This window comes from Astatotilapia calliptera, chromosome 1 (assembly GCF_964374335.1).
Source record: "Astatotilapia calliptera chromosome 1, fAstCal68.1, whole genome shotgun sequence".
In the NCBI taxonomy this organism is placed as follows: Eukaryota; Metazoa; Chordata; class Actinopteri; order Cichliformes; family Cichlidae; genus Astatotilapia; species Astatotilapia calliptera.
This window is the reverse complement of record NC_137422.1, coordinates 14,420,575-14,440,395: the sequence shown is the minus strand read 5'-3', so window position 1 is coordinate 14,440,395 and position 19,821 is coordinate 14,420,575. Positions and strand designations below refer to the sequence as shown.

Genomic DNA, 19,821 nt, shown 5'->3' with positions numbered 1-19,821 from the left:
TATGCACCTGACAGAACGCCCACTTTGGTTTCTTCTCTGATATAATAAAACAAAAGAAGAATTACTGAGAGTCCTCGTGTAAAAATCACAGTTACAGGGGCTTTTTTGGACTTCACACCTGGGCAAGAGAAATTTCAATTGTGTTGTCGGAAATAAAGCAACTGGGAGACAACAGAGCGAGCGGGGGGAGATCTCAGAGATGGTGATGAGTGCTAATTTTGGAAATTTAATAGCAAGTCAAATTAAATTTTATTCATCCCCAAATCACAAGTTTGTCCAACAGAGCTCTGAGATCTGAGATCTGTGCACCAGAAGAAACTGTCTCTCTGTTAGCTCGCACACAACCCATCGATATATCGAAGAAAGAAAATGTATTAACACAAATAATCTGTCTCAGGCCTGCCCTCAAACACTTTATGGATTATGTGCCGTTCCAACAAGTTTAGTAGGAAATTTATGGAAACAATGTGCATCACTTTCAGGTCAGTGCACCTGGGCTGGTGCTCTCATTTAAAGCACTTTCGTTGATTGGACAGCATGCTGTGTTTAACCATCCAACAACAGGTGTATCATTTATGACACTGTGGTTTTGAGTTTTTCTAACCTCTGATGAAGATCTAAATAATATATATATATATATATTAGGGGTGCAACGATACACAAAATTCACGGTTCGGTTCGGTTCGATACTTTGGTGTCACGGTTCGATATTTTTTCGATACAAAAAAATGTTCAAGCATTTTTAATTTGTCATTTATTAAAATTATAAATATATATTTTAACTCAAAAGTACAGTTTTTAAATTTAACCCTAACCCTTGTGCGTGTTTTTTATTTTGACAGCGAATGCACACCTGCGGACCACTTATGTGCAGCCCTGGTTATTTAGCTCGTCATATTGCAGCCACAGAAATTCTTTTGTCCATGAAACCATAAAGCTGCACTTTCTTTTTGCCTTATAGTCTGATTTGTCATAACTTCTCCGTTTTGTGGTAAGCTTTTCTTTGGCTGTCACTTCTTCACCCTGACCTGTCTTATTTGGCTCAGCAGAACTAAAATATATATACTGTTGCTTTTACACACGGACTCACATAAGCTCAGCGATTCTCTGCGCGATCAACCTCTCACATGTTTAAGCTTGCTGCGGGAGATTTCACTTGTCATGTTTGCATAGTAAGCTAACGATTAATAAGACGATGTCAGAGGAATTGGTGCACAAATTATCATCACTCACAGATCAGTGCTGTCGCTCTCTATACACAGTTCACGTGATTGCAAAGTGAAAGCAAAAAACAAGCGCAAATTCAAACGCGACTTCAATATGTCACATATTGACAGTGGCTCACCGATGCCAATGACATAATTACCCAGCTACATTTCTGAAAGAATGCAAAAGCATTGACATATATTTTCCTACAATAGCCCGACGGGCAGGGAAGAGATAGATTTTGGTAGCCCGACTGAAAAAAATCGCTAGCTCCGGGACGTCGGGCTAGCGATATTGCAAGCCCTGTATCTGATTGAGGAATCACTCATCTTTGGAAAAGAGAGTTTATTACAGAGAAATGTCTCTTTCCAAAATAAAAGCTATACTATCCGCTTCTTCTGGGCTATATTCTCAGCAGCATAAGGAGAATCATGTGCTAACAGCTGTCTAAATGACTCGGCTAAAGTTAGTAGCATGCTTGTTGTTTTTGTCTTTGCACTAGGATGATGTCGGCATAAATGTGCAGTCATATTCGTTGTGTTCCCACTAGTGCTTTCAGGTTAATCTCGTTGAAATGACCTTAGCGCCACAACACGGCAAATCTCCGTTAACGAGCTACCGCCGATCGCTCCGTGCATGGGGCTAGACGGCCAACATTTTAACGAGCTAACTTCGCTAACACACTAGTTCCCACCCATGTAATTGAGCATCGCATGGCACATCCAACATACTGTTTTACTTTAGTCCATGACTCGCTTACCTTCAGGGTCATACGCCACATGAAAACCAAAATAATTCCAAACGCCAGATCTGAATGAGAGTGGGGGAGGTCCATGTTAAAAGGAGAGCTTAACTTCTGTCTCGCTAGCTTGCCCTGCGCTCTTCCTTCTGACTATGCTGTCTGTGTTGAGCGCTCAGTGGATCTGCGCTTGACAGTGCAGCCTAGGCGGAGTAGTCGAACACAGATTCACTGAGCGCTCAACACAGACAGCATCGTCAGAAGGAAAATTGATAAAATAAATTACAAATGTTGTATTGTTCGATACATATGCGTACCGAACCGAAAGCACTGTATCGAACGGTTCAATATCGATACGAATATCGTTGCACCCCTAATATATATATATATATATATATATATATACATATATATATATATATATGAAGTGTTATACTGCGTGAAATTGAGACACATATAACACAACAGATGACCATGTCTTAATGATAAATTTCAATCACCAAAAATGAAACACGGACTTCTTGAACAGGTTGTTCCAGCCAGTGTGTTTTATAATTTATGCAATAGTTCCATTGCTCCGAAAGGCACCAACACCACAAACATGGCCAACAGGTCAAGTTCGGTGAGTTGAATTATCAAAGGTGAGGCTTAGCAGAACGCTGTCAGCTGCAGCTGTTGCATATGTTAGCAAAACAGCTATCATTTATAAAGTGGACGGTATTTTATCCAGCTCCTTTATTCACCGTAACCTGACACAACCATAAAGGGATTTGTCTCCTCCCAGGATTGAACTGGGAAACTGTGCTTATTAGACAAATGAGTATATTATTATACCACTAAATATTTACCACACACAGTTTTTAAGAAAAAGCATTTTTTTATATCAGGATGTCAACATGCTTTTTTAAAAATTGCTGTTAAATTGAGTTTTTACCCAGGACTGAAGAGAAACTAAGATGCACAACTTGTTTGCAGATAGGCAGGTAGGAGAGCAAGGGGCAGGAAGAAGAATCACCAGCACCATTATAGTCTGGGAACACGGGGCCCCGGGGGCCCAAAGTTTAATCAGGGCCCAGAGTGTCCCAGCAGATCATCATATGCGTCAAGATGATCAAAATGATTCAAATCACCTGTCAGCTGTATTGCAGTTGAGCAGTGTGTCATTTATATGTATGATACTGTAAAATATAAATCCATGATATCTGGCTTTACAGAGTGTTTCTCCTGTCGGTTTGATTTTACAATTCACATCTTTAATGTTTCGCTTTCACCACTCACGTGAACATTATTTTACTCGGCAGAAAGCAGCTGCTGAAGATTGTGCTGAATCAGGTTGACGAAGAGTGTGATTGGTTTAGCAGAAGTTCACCCCTCCAGTGAACGAAAACGTTCCTCCTTGTCTTAAATGTGCACATCGTCAGATTTGTTAGGTAATAAAACATCGCTGTTGGAAATGTGTAACAATAAAAAACTATAATGGAGAACAAAATGAGCTCATCATCTGTTCCCTAGTTGTTCTGCCACCTTCGATCGTGTTACATGATTTTCATCAGTTTGCCTGGCTGTCACAGAAATGTGCTGTAGATGCTCTGCACTTTTTCTTCTTTTTTTTTTTGAAGCTTTGGAAACTCCTTGTCCACAAATACATCTTGAAGTGAGATTATTTGAAGTGGGATTAACTGCTGTTTACAGAATCAAGAATGAACTTTGATGCTTGAGATCTGCATATATCTTTTACAAACTTGCGTAAATATTAAAAGAAAAATAAAAGGGTGTTTTTAATGATATTTCTCTCTTTTTTTGTCTCCAGCTTTTTACCATTCAGAAGGTTTTGGGGCCACTTCCTGCAGAACAGATGAAACTCTTCTACAACAACCCTCGATTTCATGGAATCAGGGTACAAAATATTAACTGTGCTTGAATTCTTCTCTACTTTTTCATCTCCTTTCTCCTCGCCCTCCTCTTCTGTTTTTTTTTTTTACCTCCTTTCCTTCTATCTCAGCTTTGTGTCAAATCTCTCTCTCTTTTGTGGCAGTGTTCCCAGCACCATGACTGAGTGGATTGCTATGACTCATGAGATAGGTGGTTGGTGTTCAGTTTAGCAGCAAGAGAAAATGCCCCAGAGGGACGATCAGGACTTGTGTGTGTGCTTGTGTGCATGCGCACGCTTTGTAGTTTGTTCAGCGTGATCCGCTGATAGATTTCTGTGTGATTTGAAGTGAGAGCTCCTTTTATTTATTTATTTTACTGGCAGCTACATAAACTGTGCATTGGAAATCACAATAGTAGTCTTTGATGCACAGAAAGTTTGCGTTGGTTATGAATTTGATCCAGTGTTTGTGTCTTTGTGCTTCTGCCAGTTTCCATCAGTTACTCATCCTCAGACTTTGGAGAGACGTTACCAAGGCATCTTGAGTGGTTTGATGTTGGATTTGATGAAGGTAAAATGCCAAGAAACATTCCAACTCTCACACAAGAATAAGAATTATTGATTAGACTGCTATATCATATATGAAACCTGAGACAGGGGTCACTAAAATGCATCATTCCCTTTACGTGCATGCCTTTTTCCAATCAGAATCTGTTGCTGCTCAACCCTACTGAGCGTTACCTAACAGAGCAGAGTTTGAACCATCCAGCCTTCCAGCCTCTGAGGCAGGCAGAGAGAGAGAGGCCTCCGCCTGCTTCTCCCAACCCGCCACGCTCCTCCAAGAGAAAAACACACCATCATGGAGAGAACACGGTTCCTACAAGGTTAGAAAGCAATCCTTTATTTCAGGCTTCTGCCAGAGTGTCTACATGCGGTCGTCTTACAAAGCCCAGATTGGATGTCTCTGTGTTAACACTGGAACTAATGCTGTGTTATAGTGACGGACTTTTCATCACATCTAATGTCAGATACTGTTTGTATCTGATTACATCAAGATTTAGTGTTTCTTTATTTTTTTAAAACCAATGCCATTTTAGTGTTTGTTTTTGTTTGTTTTTTTCATTTTAATATCCCAGCCCAAGTTGAAAGCTGCAAAGCCAGTTTAGCTCACTGAGTTGAGCAGGCAACCACATGCCATATGGATGAGAGTGACCAGCCTGGGTTCGAGTCTGACCTGTAGCACTTTGCTGCATGTTTTCCTCCTCTCTCTCTCTCCCTCTGCTTTCCTGTCATTTCTTCACTGTATCTGTCAATAAAGGCCAAAAATAAGAATTTGATCAGAACCACTGACAGCAAATGCAGTATTAATTTATGCACAACTCTCTTTAGTTCCTGCATTCTCTTTTCAGCCATTCTGCTGAAGATTTGCTGCTGTGCTTGTGGTCGTTGTCATGTTGGTTGACCAGGTTTGCATCGGGCTTTAGCTATCAGACCTCAGGTTTGACTCCTGATTACTTTAGTATACAGAGGAGTTCATGGTTGTTAAGACTGTAAAACAAGCTCAACAAGCTCAAATCATCACCACTACACCACCGTGCTTGACAGTTAGCATAAAGTGTGTTTGGTTTTCGTCAAATGTGGCGTTGTGCGTAACAACTAAACATCTCCACTTCGTTCTTCTCTGTCCAAAGGACATTGCTTCAGAGGTCTTTGTTTAGATGCGACTTTTCAAAGCAAAGCTGTGCTGCCGTGTTATTTTTCGAGACAGGAACCTCGATCTTGGCACCATTTCCTGTTCAGGCAACTATTCAGTCTGTCTAATTGTAGTGTCGTGAACTTTAACCTGCTCACAGAGGGCTGTAGAGTCTAAGATGCAGCTCTTGGGTTTTCTTGAAATTCTCTGAGAACTGCACAGTCTGACCTTAGAGTGAGTTTCCTGGGATGTCCACTCTTGGCAGCCATCTGAAATGTTTTACACTTGTGAGTAATCTTTCCCACTGTGTAGTGATGAAATTCAATTAGTTTGGAAATGGCCTATAAACTTTCCAATACTGATGGCCAGAAACTGTTGTTACTCTAAAATAACGCATACGCTTAAATGCTCGCACCTTCTGATGTTCAGTTAATCAAGTGCATTTCATTAGACCCCGGCTGCTACTTACCCTACGAATTCCTATGGAAGCAGTTCGAGTGTATTTGGCTTTTTGAACACTGTATCTGCATTTTGATTTAGTTTTTCTTAAACAGATAATGACACAGTGTCATAGGCCACATGTTCTAGTTCATCTGGGTTGTATTTATCTAATTTTAGCTATTTTTTGCTGTAATTTAATATGTTTGTCGAAAACGCGTCTCTCTCGTAAATGAGACATTGAGTCTCAACCTGTGTTCATAAAAGTTAAATTAAATAAGTAAATGAAAACCTGTCCTGATATAAAACACTTCACTGGCTTTCATTTTCACATGACTGTATTTTATAACTATATAAACAATGCTTTTGTGAGATAACAAAATATTTTCTTTCAACGCGTCTGCTCAGATTCTTTCCTCGTTGTTCTCTTCTGCTTCTTTTTTTTTCTTTTTTTCATTTGGGACTCAAAAAGATACATCAAAAATAAGTTATTATCATTATTTTGACTCACTTGTAGATGTGGAACTGAAAAATATTAAACAAACTGTTGGTCTCAAATTGTATATTTTAGATTAAAATGCTCATCTAAGGCTTGATAAGCTCGTAACATTTTAATGAAAGAAAGGGTAAAAAACAGAATCAGAGTTTGCAAGAATAGTTACACTTTACGTAAACTACTTTGGTTCTGACACCATGCTGACAGGAAAATCATATAGATTGATTTAATAAGATGCTTTCTCTGGTGCTTGAAAGTTACACTTTTAGTTCTCTGACCAAGATACAGCTCTCGATGATGGATCATCAAGGCTTGTAAAACTGCATCAAACTAATAAGCCACGAATCAAGGTCTTAGAAACCGGACAGATCAGTGGTTTTTTTGGGTGCTGGGGTTATTAAAAAAAAAAAAATTTAATATATTTTTAAAGTAAAATACTATAGCTATTTTAACTTTTTGTAATGTCATATAGGAAATGCTTCCACAAGCACTTTAATAAACGGTTGTAATATTTGTATAAGAGATTATTTTCAATTTAAAAACATAGACTGTCATATCCAGATGGTGTTTTTGGTTTACAGCAGTAAATATTAGAACACCATGCTAAACGGCCCTCCCTCTGCTCCTACAGGAGTCACACTAAGAGTTCAAGCCGTCGTTCCAATAGCAAAGAATGTTCCAGCCTCCCTCGCCACGGAGACCTCCATCACCTCGGGAATGAGAGTTTCCTCAACGGCAACAAACCGGCACCATCCAGTTTAAGTCCGACTCTGCACCCCAAGGGCCAGTACATGTCCCAGACTCTTAATCGTTCTATCTCCTCCAGCAAAGATCTGGTTAACAACAACCTGCCACACCTGCTCAGCCCCAAAGAATCCAAAAGCAAAACAGAGTTTGATTTCAACTTGGGACCCTCCCCGAAGTTGCCGGACCAGGGACATGGGGTAAAGTATGGCCACGGCAAACCCAGCTCCTCTCGCTCTCAGCAGCAACAGCAGCAGCAGCAGCAGCAGCAGCAGCAGGTCAGTCGGCACACTTTCCTGGAAAACAAAACTAACACCCTACAGTCTGGGGCAGAAAAACAACACAGTCGACACGCCCACAGTATGGCCGACTCTGCCCACGGATCCATGTCCTCATCCTCTAAGAGCTCAGCATCTTATCTCAGTCTGTCCAAGAGCCACAGCGGACTGAGCGATGCCAAATCTGTGGGGAATCTCAGCGACGGTCGACTCCACCCGGATGACCCAAACTCTAACACGACAGCTGGGGTGGGACCCAGTGCCCGCTTCTTCCCTGCCAGCTGTTTAGACCTCAACACCCCTTCAGGTCCTTCTGGGCCTCCTGGCAGCCCCTCTACTCGACACAGTGATCGATCTGGACACAGCCCCGCCTCTCGTAGCAGCGGCAATGCCCGCATGGAGAGCAGCACGCTGGACTCTTCATCCAGGCACAAATCCAGACATAAATCTTTAGTGCCAGGTAGGTTTCATTCAAGTCTATTCATTTTACACTTTAAAAGCTTTATAAAAAAACAAAAAACAAAACACATCATCGCAGTGGATTCCAGCAAGAAGAACAAACAAGAAAATAAAAAAGATCGTCCTGATCACTTAAATTAGTTTGGACAGTTAAATAGTAGAACACTTGTAACTGTTCACTTCTTATCGCTCTGCTAACTTTGACTTCTTTTCCCGTCTCCAGAGGACGCTGGTGCGCCGGAGCTCTTGGACCCAGGAGGACCTGGGATGCCCTCTACTCACACTCTGCCTTCCCCTCACGAGTCTTATCATTACGGCCTCGGCTATACCTCGCCTTTCTCCTCTCAGCAGCGGCCACAGCGCCACTCCATGTACGTGAGAAGGGAACGCCACCGACCACACGGAGTGGAGACGGCGATGGCGGGCTTGCCTCCGCCGGGGCAGGCGATACCAACACGAGCCAGTAGCCTGCAGCTCCTCTCCCCACAGCTGCAGCACAGGACCACCCTCGCTGGACACTCAGTGAGTTCTTCGAGGGAGGACTGCACGGACGACATGACGAGGGTTAGTGGCAGAAAGTGCCTCGAACGTGGCGGGATTGAGTCTAAAATAGCAACAGACACACAATGAAAAGCTTAAATTAGGGTGCATTATGTTGAATGATGACAGCAGTTTTTGTAGTTCCCCACACACTTCCCCACCAATCTGAAAAACCAACACCAGTCATCGCTCATAAGGATTTCTAAACACATTGCCATTCTTTTTGCCAGAATTATCTGACCAGGATCTCTCCACATTTTAACAACCCAGTCCAGAGTCCTCCAAAATTAAAAAGAACTAAAATTGTTGTTTGCCCCACTTTTAAACCCATTTGTCCTCATGCTAGTACAATTAATTAAACAGCAAACCACAAACAAGGTCAAATGGTGCATTTCAATGACATGAATTAGTTCAGAAGTCCGATCCAAGTGGCCATTCGAGGAACTGTTTTTGGTGTTTCCAAACAGGCTGCCGCTTACTCATGCACAATAGAAATAAGTCATAAACACAAGTAAAATTGCTCAAAACACACAAAATTTCAACCTCCACAGCAATAGTGGCACAATAACGCATAAATGATGTGTCAAAAAGTCAAAGGAGCTTGCAAAGAAAAGCGTCTGGACTTCTTTAAGTTGCTTGAAGACGTCTTCAAGCAACTTAAAGAAGTCCAGACGCTTTTCTTTGCAAGCTCCTTTGACTACCTGGATGACTGAGAACCTTCACAGACGATGTGTCAAAAACGTTTTAAAAGGGATGTTGACGGTGATTGGAAAGCACTAAGGTCAACAGAAAAGGCAGGTGAGGTGTTGCTCATTCGTAAAAGACATTTTAACTGAATTTCTCGTGAGATAATGGGAGGTGGGTGCAGCGTCAATGTTTTAACTTTTCAGTAAGTGCTTGAAAACCTTTTTCTGTTTCCCAAACACGATCACTAAAGCTCTGCGTCTGCAGTTTAAAAGCCCGTCTGAAGGCAATAATAACTGGGGCTGTTTTCTTGGAATTGTTCTAAGTTACAGAAAGATGATGGAGGATGAGGCAGGTTGGTGAAAAATCACACAGAGACAAAATTACAGTTCCTGAAATGTATGAAAGCTCATCCGCGGAAGATATTAAACAATGGAAGCGGAACAAAGGGTGAAATGTTCCTTTGTTATGTGCACTGACTGTCTGTGTGTGTTTGTGAGTATGGGTGTTTCATGATTTGATGTGCGTGTGTGTGTAGGAAGTGTCACTGTCTCGCATTATCATTGCCACTGCTTCATGCTGCTTCTCCAGTCTGCTTTGACCTGCAGCTGTCCGTCTTCTCAACAGAGTGAGCAGTCCCCTAAAGACATGAGCCACCCTTGTGCCCCCATCAAAGACTCTACGCGGGACAACACTGCTGCTTTTCTTACACAGCGCTCTAAAAACGAGGTCCGACCCCCCGACTCCTCCCTGTCTCCAGCCAGTTCAGCAAACACAGAGAGTAGCTCTTCTGACTGCTTTTCTTTTTGTGTTCCTACTTAAGCCAACAGCTTCACTGCACGTTGTCGCTGGTATAAATGTAGCCTCACTGAAAAGCGCTAAGATGTCCTGAATGTTTGTGTTGTAAGCCAGAAAAGACTGCGATAGCTAATGATAAGGGATGAAGTGAGATTAAACAGGAATGTCGCTTAAAACGATAAAGGCTGAGAAAAAAATTGTATGTTCCTGTTTCCCTGTGTGTGTTCGTGGGTCTGCACGATGTGTGCACTCTTTAGGTTGGCATGTACCACGACCCTCACGTTGAGGACGGAGCTTCCTCCAAGGAGAACCGGATGATCTTCACTGAGTCCATGCCTCGGAGAGTAGGGAGCTTTTATCGAGGTAAGGAGCAAGAAATAACAGTAAAACCTGTATGGTTCCTCTTTCTTTTGTTTATTATTCCTTTGACACAAAGAAGATCAAAGATCACACATTCATCATATTTAAATGATCAAAAACAGTCATTTCCACCTCTTGTTGTTTCTCCTCAGTCCCTTCTCCCAGGCCAGATAACTCCTCTTTCCACGACGGCGTCGGCCAGGGTCGAGGGCCAGTCGTACCCATTGTACCCGGAGACCCTGTCGCCATGGCCAACCACTCCAAACGCCAGACAGCTTTTGACTGGTGAGAGTTCATTTGTAGTCTTTATGTGGCATGTTGAGGCAGCAGTGCAGTAAATGTAGGAACAACAGTGGATTAAAGAAACATGAACAACTTTTAAATTGTTAAGCCTGCTGTTAGAATTGTGCACGTCCAGTACAGAGTGTGTCAGACGTGCAGGACATTTATGGATGAAGACGTTTTGTTTTGTTTTTTTCTTCTTTATAGTTTCCTTCCCCGATCTGAACATCATCCCTGCTGTTAAAGTGTCTGACTTTTTTTTCTCTCGCTGTGTCATTAACACCAATTAAGATCTATTGTTCACACTCTGTGCTGCTGCACTGAATACATATAAACTCTTTATATATATATATGATGGGTTATTCCATAGATAATAAAATCAGCCAATCACATAGCACCTTAGTGAATTTAGGCATGTAGATATGATCTGCTTAAGTTCAAACTGAGCATCAAAGTGAGGAAAAAAGATGATTTAAGTAACGTTGAATGCTGTATGGTTGTTTTTTGAGCATTTCAGAAACTGCTGATCATCTCAAGGGTTTACATAGATCCAAAAAAGAGAAAATATCCAGTGAGCAGCAGCCTCTGGGTGAAAGAGCCTTATTTGTGTAAGAGGTCAAACAGCTTCAAGGTTACTGGAAAGCAACAGTAAATCAAAAAAAACACGCTTTACAACCAAGGCATGCAGAAGAGCATTTCTGAACCTTGAAGCAGATGGACTACAGAAGCAGAAGACCACACTGGGTGCCACTCCTCCCAGCTAAGAACAGGAAACTGATGTTTTCATAGCCTTACAGTTGAAGAGTGGAAAACGCTGCCTGGTTTGATGAGTCTTAGTTTCTGCTGCAACCTTTGAATTTTAGGGTCAAACTTTGGCATAAAAAGATGAAAGCGTGGCTCTATCCTGCCTGTCAATGGTTATGGCTGCTCATACTGGTGTAGAGATATACCAGATACTAGTATAGAGATATTTTCTTGGGACCCTTATTACCCTGAACTAAGCATTGTTCAAATGCCACAGCCTATCTGAGTAGACCATTTCCATCCCTTTATGACCACAGTGTACTCATCTTCTGATGGCTACTTCCAGCAGGGTAATGTGCCGTGTCACAAAGCTCAAAAAATCACAAACTGGTTTCTTAAATATGACACTGAGTTCATTGTACTTAAATGGCCTCCACAGTCACCAGATCTCAGTCCAATAGAGCATGTTTGGGATGTAGTGGAACCATAGATTCTTATAATGGATGTGCAACCAATGAACCTGTGATGCTATCATGTCAACATGGACCAAAATCACAAAACTGTGTTTTGCTTTGTTTATTCTTCAAGTGGACTGTATGTGGTGGCAGTGGCTGCAGAAGAAGCCTGAGTTCCTCAGAAAGAGTATATTGTTTTTTTACGTAATGACTTTTTTATTCAGATTTTTTATTACAACATATTTTTTTAGATTTTCTGTTTCAAAGCATGAATAGTTTGATTAAGTGTTTCCATTTTCACATGCAGCTGGTTTGAAATTGTAAATCATGAGGATTATTAAGTTAGACTCCTTTACTGTGCTGCATGTGTTATTTCATAGTGTATGGTTTTTATGTATTACTGTATTATGTATTTTGTTTGCTCCCATGCACGTTATAATCCAAGTTAAATGAAACGTTTCCACATTTGCCATGCAGGACTACTGCAGAAGCAATGGTCATGAATCCTCCAGAGCCCGCCAAAGAGAAGGAAAAGCAAGGCTTCTTCAGAGCCATTAAAAAGAAAAAGAAGAAGTCACAAATAGTAAGATTATTAATGACTTTTTATTAATAAGATTATTCTTGTCACCTGGTTTTTCAAATCAACTATTTGTATTTTGGTTCCATGTGCTGTGCGCCTTTTGAGTTTAGCACGTACTGATTGTAAGGCAGGATCTGCAGTGTCAATATTTTCTTGCAAAAATGTTTCATATGAGCTTAACACTGACATCTAGTAAGATTAAAGGGAAATTCGATTTTATTTGAAAGCTCTTAAAATTGTCGAGTATATCTTAAAGCAAAAGTTGCTCTGAAGTTTCACCGTCTCTTTTTTGCTTCCTGTTTATCACATATTCCTCCTCCTCTGCAGTTGTTCTTCTCTTAGATGTCAGAGATTTGTGTTTAGAGTTGTGGCTGTGCATCTTCTGCTCCACAGACCGACATGGAGGACGGGAGGAATCCCAGCATCAAGAAAAGCCTTTTCCCCCTCTTTAGCTCTAAAAATAGCTTAAAGCACAACTCAGCTGTCAAAGTCCTACCTGTAGTCGCCTCGCCTATGGTACAACACCAGCCTGCCGCGCCCTACCCTGCCTCACCAGTAATCTAACCCCGACGCTGTGGCTGCATGTTGACTTATTTTGCACTCACTGGAATGACCCAGTTTGAAATCCTCTCAGTTGACTGATTCATTGGCTAAAGAAAATTTTTTGCTGAAAGGATTTCAAACACAAACATATATATATTTATATATTTAATGCTGCACGCTGTTTTCACATCCATTTTGTCTTGCTATAACGTTTGTCAAATGCAGTCACGTTGCACTCACATTGCATCGTGAGACATTTCAACGTGCAGTGTGCTGTTTGTCAGGCCAGCGTAAGGCATCATTTCATCATGAGAGGGTCACGAACATGTTCAGCACATGAACACACACTCCTGCTGTAGAAATTACTGGTCTCTTTGCTATGTTGTGTAATAATGCTGAAATCATGAATAGTTATTTCATAAAATGTGCTCCTTTAGCTCCTTTCTGAGAGCTAGATTAGGCTAACTAGCTAGCTTAGCAAGGCTGGAAACAGGGAAAATGGCAGATAATTCAACTTATCAGCACTTCCTAAAGGAAGCTGATTATGCTTTTCCTTATTTTCTGTTTCTTTACTTGTAGTGCACCTGGTTACATTTTCTGATAATGATGCTGCTATGTGCAAATAATCCCTATGAGGTAAAAGCTTAGGCTAAACTTCTTTAAACAAATACTTATAGAATGTTTTTTTTAAATTGTTTGATCTGTTCTTCTTAGTATGGTCAACTCAGCTAGACAGATCTGGCGGTAAGCACAGTAGCCCCACCCATTTTTTTTTTTTAAAGGATTTTTGTTTGTAAAGGGCGACCAATCAGATGAAAGTTGTATTAAACTGAGGCGGAGTTAAAGAAGGAGGAGCTAAAACAGATTGTTTCAGACAGTGGATGAATAGAAGGGCTGCACGAGTGTACAATATACAATGAAATACTTTGAAGTAACAGTGCAAAACTACTCCTTATATAGTCCAAAAAATACAGAACTGGAATAAGGAAAAGAAGTACACTTTAAGTAGTTCTTATGTAGCCAACTGGTACATGAAGCTGAGTAATTGTGTATGAAGCGAAAAGAAAAAAGGCCAAAGATTTACTAGTTACATTTTACCAACAGTAAGAATTTGCTGTTTGTCGCTGGTTTGTATCATTTTTCTTTTTGACCTTTTATGCAAACAAATGACCAACTATCAAACTGCCCAGTGATGATATTAATTATTAGTTGCATCTCTAGTTTATATTAAAGCTTATCTAAACACACTCAGACACCAGAGCAGAGAGTTAAGCATTTTTTAATAAGACAATCATCATCGCCACTTTCTTGTCTCATGTCTGTTTCTGCCAGAGCAGTGCATGAAGGGCTTCACCGGGATTTTAGTGAGATGTGCGATCATCATTTTTATGTATTTGTTTTGGATTAAAAATAACACTTCCATATTTCTATTTCTGAAACGTCAGGTTCCCGGGAACGGACAGGATCACTTGTCCCTGCAGAGGAGCTCCAAGTCGTCCTCTCACCACAGCAGCCGGCGGAAAAACCGCGAGCGATCCCGAGACAGAGATCGAGAACGGGAACAGAGCCGGGACAGAGACCGGGACAGGGAGAGGGAACGGGAGCGAGAACGAGAGAGAGAAAGGGAGAGAGAGAGGGAGAGAGGGAGGGAGAGAGAGAGAGTCACTGACTGGCCGGACAAACAAGTGGACTCACACTCTCAGGTATGTGCCTACTTTAATCTGCAGTTTCGATTTATCTGCAGATCACAACCCAGTTTGAGTCTTTCATCTGATTTTTTTATTAGATTTTTAAAAAGAACAATACTTTATCTTGTCATACATACTTAAGTTTTCCTATAAATTATATACTGAAGTCACGAAACTAGAATATATAGCGCCGTGCTCATAAAAAGTGTCACAATAAAGCTCCCAAGACTCAAGGCCCAAAGAAAGGGAAACTGTATAATCTATAAAAGGTCAAAGGTTTTTATTAAAACTGAACCTTAAGAAGAACCTTAAGAATGGGGGAAAAAAACAGGCCTTGTAGAAGCACATTTAGTATTAATGCCATTCTCGCATTATTCCTACATTTACTTTCATGCTTTTAGGAGTACGAAGGAGGAAGCTATTTTCACACATGCAGTGTAGACCTGAACTTTTCCAGACATTACCCAGCAGTAGGGCGCCCAGGTGTCCCACTTTATGTAGGACAGCACAGTGTTTTATCCTCCGTTCCCCCAACCCACATAGTGAGACAATGCCCCACATTCTGATTTAGTGGAGTCAACACGTGTTAGTCTCAAAGGAAGCAAGTGGTTTACTCAAACCCAAAGATGATTAGCAGGGAGAACAGCAGCTGGAATAACCATTAAGGTTTAAATGTTATTGGGACAGAAAGGGAATAAATGAGTGAAAGAAAAGTACTCAACAAAATCAAACCTTAAGCTTGAATTGAATTTTTATTGCATTTATTTATAATGGGACTTAAAATGTTGCAATTTGTTCTTCACAAACCACTAGTTAAAATCAAAGTAACCGAAACATTAGTAGCATTTCCTGCCTTGTCCCACATAAACATACAGTTTGACCCACAGTTAGCTTTTGGGATCTGGTCACCCTACCTAACAAAAGATATATTAAAACACAAATGTCTGATATTAAAATCAGTTTTATCCTGACAGCTAGTTACTATTAAAGCAATTGTTTAATTTAAGAATATAGCTGGTAATGTTGCTGGGAAAGACTATCTCCTGCTGTATAGTGCATGTGAGACTGACCTAGATTCTCCCAACAGTGTGTGAGACTGGCTTTAGTACTCGGCAGACAGAAAACATTGTTTTCACCCATCAACTCCAGACAATGTCAGGAGAATCAGGTCGGGGTTTTGTCTGAAGTTGACCTTTCTTTCATGTGTCACACAGCAGGAGATAGTCCTCCTCAGGTCCATGCTCACTAATCGAAATGCACATTTTAGGCAAGATAGCTACCTGGGGATAGCATCCTTGAGCCAATGTGAATTCAACAGACAGTTACCTGCAATACTGTCACATGGCCTCAGCACATGTGACACACTGTTGGGCTTGGTCATGGGATTTGTAAACAATAACAAAAATTTAGTTTTATTTTTTAAGATAATTCATCAGTGGTGTCTCTTTCCCCCCCTGCCAGAGCCAACCACTCAAGTCACTACGTAGGCTCCTTCACCTCTCCCCTTCTTCCTCAAATCAAGGACAGGCTCCCCCTCCTCCTCCTCCTCAAGACCTGCGCTTCCAAGCCCCCATGCCCAACCCTCCTCAGCCCTCCTCCAAAGCAGGCTACCCCGAGGGTCGAGGTCATGCCGACAGCAGGGGGCACACTGGGGTGAGCAGCTCCACCCAGGCTAAGAGCCGCAAGGCCAGCTACCCCCTGCCGGGACAGATAGAGTCCAGCTGGCACGTATCTGCTTTACAGCGGGCAGAGGGGGCTCAGTTCACCCCTGAACAGCTGGGCATCAAACCGGGTCAGAATGGACCCACTTTTACCCGAGCCTCCCGCACCAGGATGCCAAACCTCAACGACCTGAAGGAGACCGCCCTCTAAAACCTCTCAACCACACCACCTCCGATGCAGCTCCATCCCGGAAGCACCTGCCAGAATGCAGACATCGTGGTACTGCAGTAAGGGTCTACACAAGAGCCTTTTTCACTGGATCAAGTCCTAATTCAGAAATGTAGTAATCTGTTGATGCTCATGCCTCTGAAATCTAAAAGCCTAGACGTTGATCGGCCAAACACCTGGGACAGTGTGGTTTAGGGAAGCAAAGATAGGGAAGGGCCCATCCTTTCTTGAGATGCCAGTACTGTATCAGCTCTATATTATTGTCTGTCTCTACTTGCAAGGTTACATCAGAACAAGCTGATCATCCCTGTCAAGGAGACACTGCCCATGTGGCCTCTTTGCTGCCATCTTCTGTTCACAGGACGCTACTGCAACACATTAGACAGCCGCTGTCACAGCAGTGGCCAATAAACTCAAATGTTTTTCAAGCTCTGATATTTGATAAGAACATAAAAAATGATTTATATTAACATTATTTATGAAATATTTATTTGTTTTAAATTCAAGGATATAAGCTATAAATGACACAGTATGTAGGTTATATGGGAATATTATAAGGTAATATAGAATTAAATGTGTAATTGCAAGAGCTTTAGTTTCGACACAAAGAAATGCATAGATATTTATGTGTTGATAATACAATATGTCACAAGGAATATTTAATAATGGTGAATGTCTTTTTTTTTTGTTTGTTTGATTTGATATGTTATTAGCAGATTATCATGTTATGTTGTTTTTACCCTTTTTTCTGATTGTTTCATCAAAATGTAAAAAGAAATACTGACAAATATATAAAATATCTGATATTACAAATAGTGCAAATCTGCCCATCACCCTCATGACATCAGTTTTGACGTTTTGTGACAAGTTGGGCTATTTGTTAGCAGGGTTTGGTAGCAGAACAGCCAGAGTGAGACTGTTAGGCTCTGTGCTTCACATATTGTAATTGTCAGGTCATTTTATCTTACATTCCCATTGTCGCAGTTTTCAAATTTGCCCATTTTTCAGTCCCTCAGTTCGTTTAGTGACAAACAGCTTTCCAGCATCTTGTTGCTGCCATGTTGGTTTTGTCCACAGCCTTAAAAACCATTTAACAGGCATCTTCGCCCACATCACCACGCAGCTCTAGTGAGGGAGGTTTACCTAACATGACATTGAAAATTTAAAGTGTTTTGAGACGGCAGGGAAGCTCTCTGCAAAAAGGCATACCTCACCTGCAACCTTTAAGATCTTAAAGGATAAGTCTGGTAATACTTTATCTTTATCCATTTATTTATTTATTTATTTTGTCAGAAATTCCAAATGCATTGTCTGTGCAGCCAAAGTGGGGTGTATGTGCTCTAAAAATCTTTAGATTCATTTTAATTTGTTATTGAAATTTGTTATTAACTAAAGTAGAGAATATGCTCATTTTAATATAGTAAGTACAGTACTTGAGTGAATGTGGTTACTTACATTCCCCCACTGGCTGGGTGTGGGCTTTTCATAGGACTTTGCTGACGCCATGAATTATATGAAATAACACCAGACTTATCCTATAATATGTGTTTACATTTCCTGTGTGCATTTTAAAAGCTTGTGTTATCAAGAGTTTTGTAAAAGTCTTTTGTAAATCTGAATTTGATTTTCCAGTTTGCATTACTATTAACATTAACAGTCATAATCAGGGATGATTTTACTTAACTTGATTGTTCATTAAAGCATTTACTAATTGTCTTCTGATCTGTGGGCAATGTAAAGCTGAGGTGTGTAGAATGAAAAACATTTTGTGGCCTAGGGGAAGTATACAGCATTGTTTTCCCCCAGTTTTTCCATTATTCTTCATTCTGTCCTCCTTAATATAAAACAGTATTAAGGCCGCTGGGGGGGGAACAAAAAACAAAATAAACAGTCTTGTTGCATTATTCTCAGAATTCTGATTTTAATTTGAGAATTCTGGCTTTTTCTCAAAAACCTGACTTCAGTTGCATAATTCTTTAATCTGACAATTCTGACTATTTTTCCAGACATTTTGCTCAAACATCTGACTTGTTCTCAAAAATCTGGCTTTAATCTAAGAATTCTAACATTCTCCACAAAAATCTGAATTCAATTGGGAAATTCTGACTTTTTTTGTTTTTCTCAAAATTCAGATTTTAGTAATTCAGGCTTTTTCCCAAAATTCTGGATGTAATCTAAGAACTGTGACATTTTCCTCAAAAATCTGACTTTAGTTGCAAATCTCTTTTTTTTTCTTCTTCTTCTTTTTTTTTTCCCTCAAAATTCTGATTTTAGCAATTCAGGCTTTTTCTCAAAAGTCTGTCTTTAATCTAAGAATTCTGACCTTTTCCTCAAAAATCTGATCAGTTTTCTCAATGTCTGTCTTTTCTTCAAAACTGAATTCTTCTCAAAATTATGATTAACTCTCAAACAAATCTCTCCCTCAGAGAATTCTTAGTTTAAAGTTAGACTTATGATTTTGTTTTCCTCAGGATTTTGAAGGGAAAAAAAGTCATGACCTCAAATTTCTTTCTTCAGTGGCCTTAATTCCCTTTCATACGTTTGTGATTTGAAAGCATAAAGCAAAAAAATGCATTCCAAATGCCATCACAGACAAAAGGAACAAAGAACAGAAGAATGGTCCATGAAAAGTTTGGATCCCCATTTGGTGAAAATAAGAATCAATCACAGTAACTTGATGGTTGACTGAAAGCAATAACACTCACTAAAAGACTCGGAGTGATGCAGATTGTATTAGCCAAATCGGCAGCTAGATGGATTTGAGCCAAATATAGCACAAAGAAGGATTTCCTGCAGGAGACTGTGATTACAGCGTTGGCAACTGTTGGTATGTGACATCACATCATTCTGCAATACATTTTTTACATTTTTCTTAAGTTTATCCCACAGAAGGTAAAACTGTCCCATGTTGTGGGCTTGTGTACAAAATCCTCATTGCTAATGATTGTAAATGACTGCTGACATGGGTTTGTTTATATCACTAATGGGACAAAGTGATGATGAAGTTTACCTTGCTAGTGACCCGAAGCCTTACGTTAGTTTATCGACTCAACGCGTCAGATGGAAATGAAGGCTTCAACCCTCAGCAGGTCGCACACACTGAAAACTGAGATGAGAAGAAGACTTTTTGTTCAGAAATATGAATGTGTTTCCTATAACATCAATTCTCTTTTTTTGTCATTAAGCTGTTTCCCACTTCTGACAGGGTGTAAATAAAAAATAACAGAGTATCTATACTGACCGTTCTACTTTAAAAATGATAGGGTCTCATAATAAATGCCAACTGTACATTTTTGAATGTCTCAGAGTTTGTTTTGGAGCACAGACGCAACAT

At 40.5% G+C, this 19,821-nt stretch overlaps 1 protein-coding gene across 7 annotated transcripts in view; it reads left to right on the top strand.

Moving 5' to 3' along the window:
• Positions 1-19,782, top strand: part of cdkl5 (cyclin dependent kinase like 5) — a 44,039-nt gene extending 24,257 nt beyond the window's left edge. For 3 of the 7 annotated variants that reach the window (XM_026164194.2, XM_026164176.2, XM_026164186.2), the window contains exons 10-21: positions 3,756-3,842; positions 4,306-4,386; positions 4,524-4,699; positions 7,074-7,924; positions 8,147-8,487; positions 9,775-9,876; positions 10,203-10,308; positions 10,458-10,590; positions 12,264-12,369; positions 12,760-12,921; positions 14,355-14,612; positions 16,059-19,782. In XM_026164194.2, the coding sequence (XP_026019979.2) occupies positions 3,756-3,842; positions 4,306-4,386; positions 4,524-4,699; positions 7,074-7,924; positions 8,147-8,487; positions 9,775-9,876; positions 10,203-10,308; positions 10,458-10,590; positions 12,264-12,369; positions 12,760-12,921; positions 14,355-14,612; positions 16,059-16,469 (2,814 nt within the window). In that variant the 3' untranslated portion in view covers positions 16,470-19,782. The remainder of the gene's footprint in view (positions 1-3,755; positions 3,843-4,305; positions 4,387-4,523; positions 4,700-7,073; positions 7,925-8,146; positions 8,488-9,774; positions 9,877-10,202; positions 10,309-10,457; positions 10,591-12,263; positions 12,370-12,759; positions 12,922-14,354; positions 14,613-16,058) is intronic. The other 4 variants (XM_026164203.2, XM_026164211.2, XM_026164220.2 and 1 more) reach the window with 4 other exon arrangements.
• Positions 19,783-19,821: the final 39 nt, after the last annotated feature.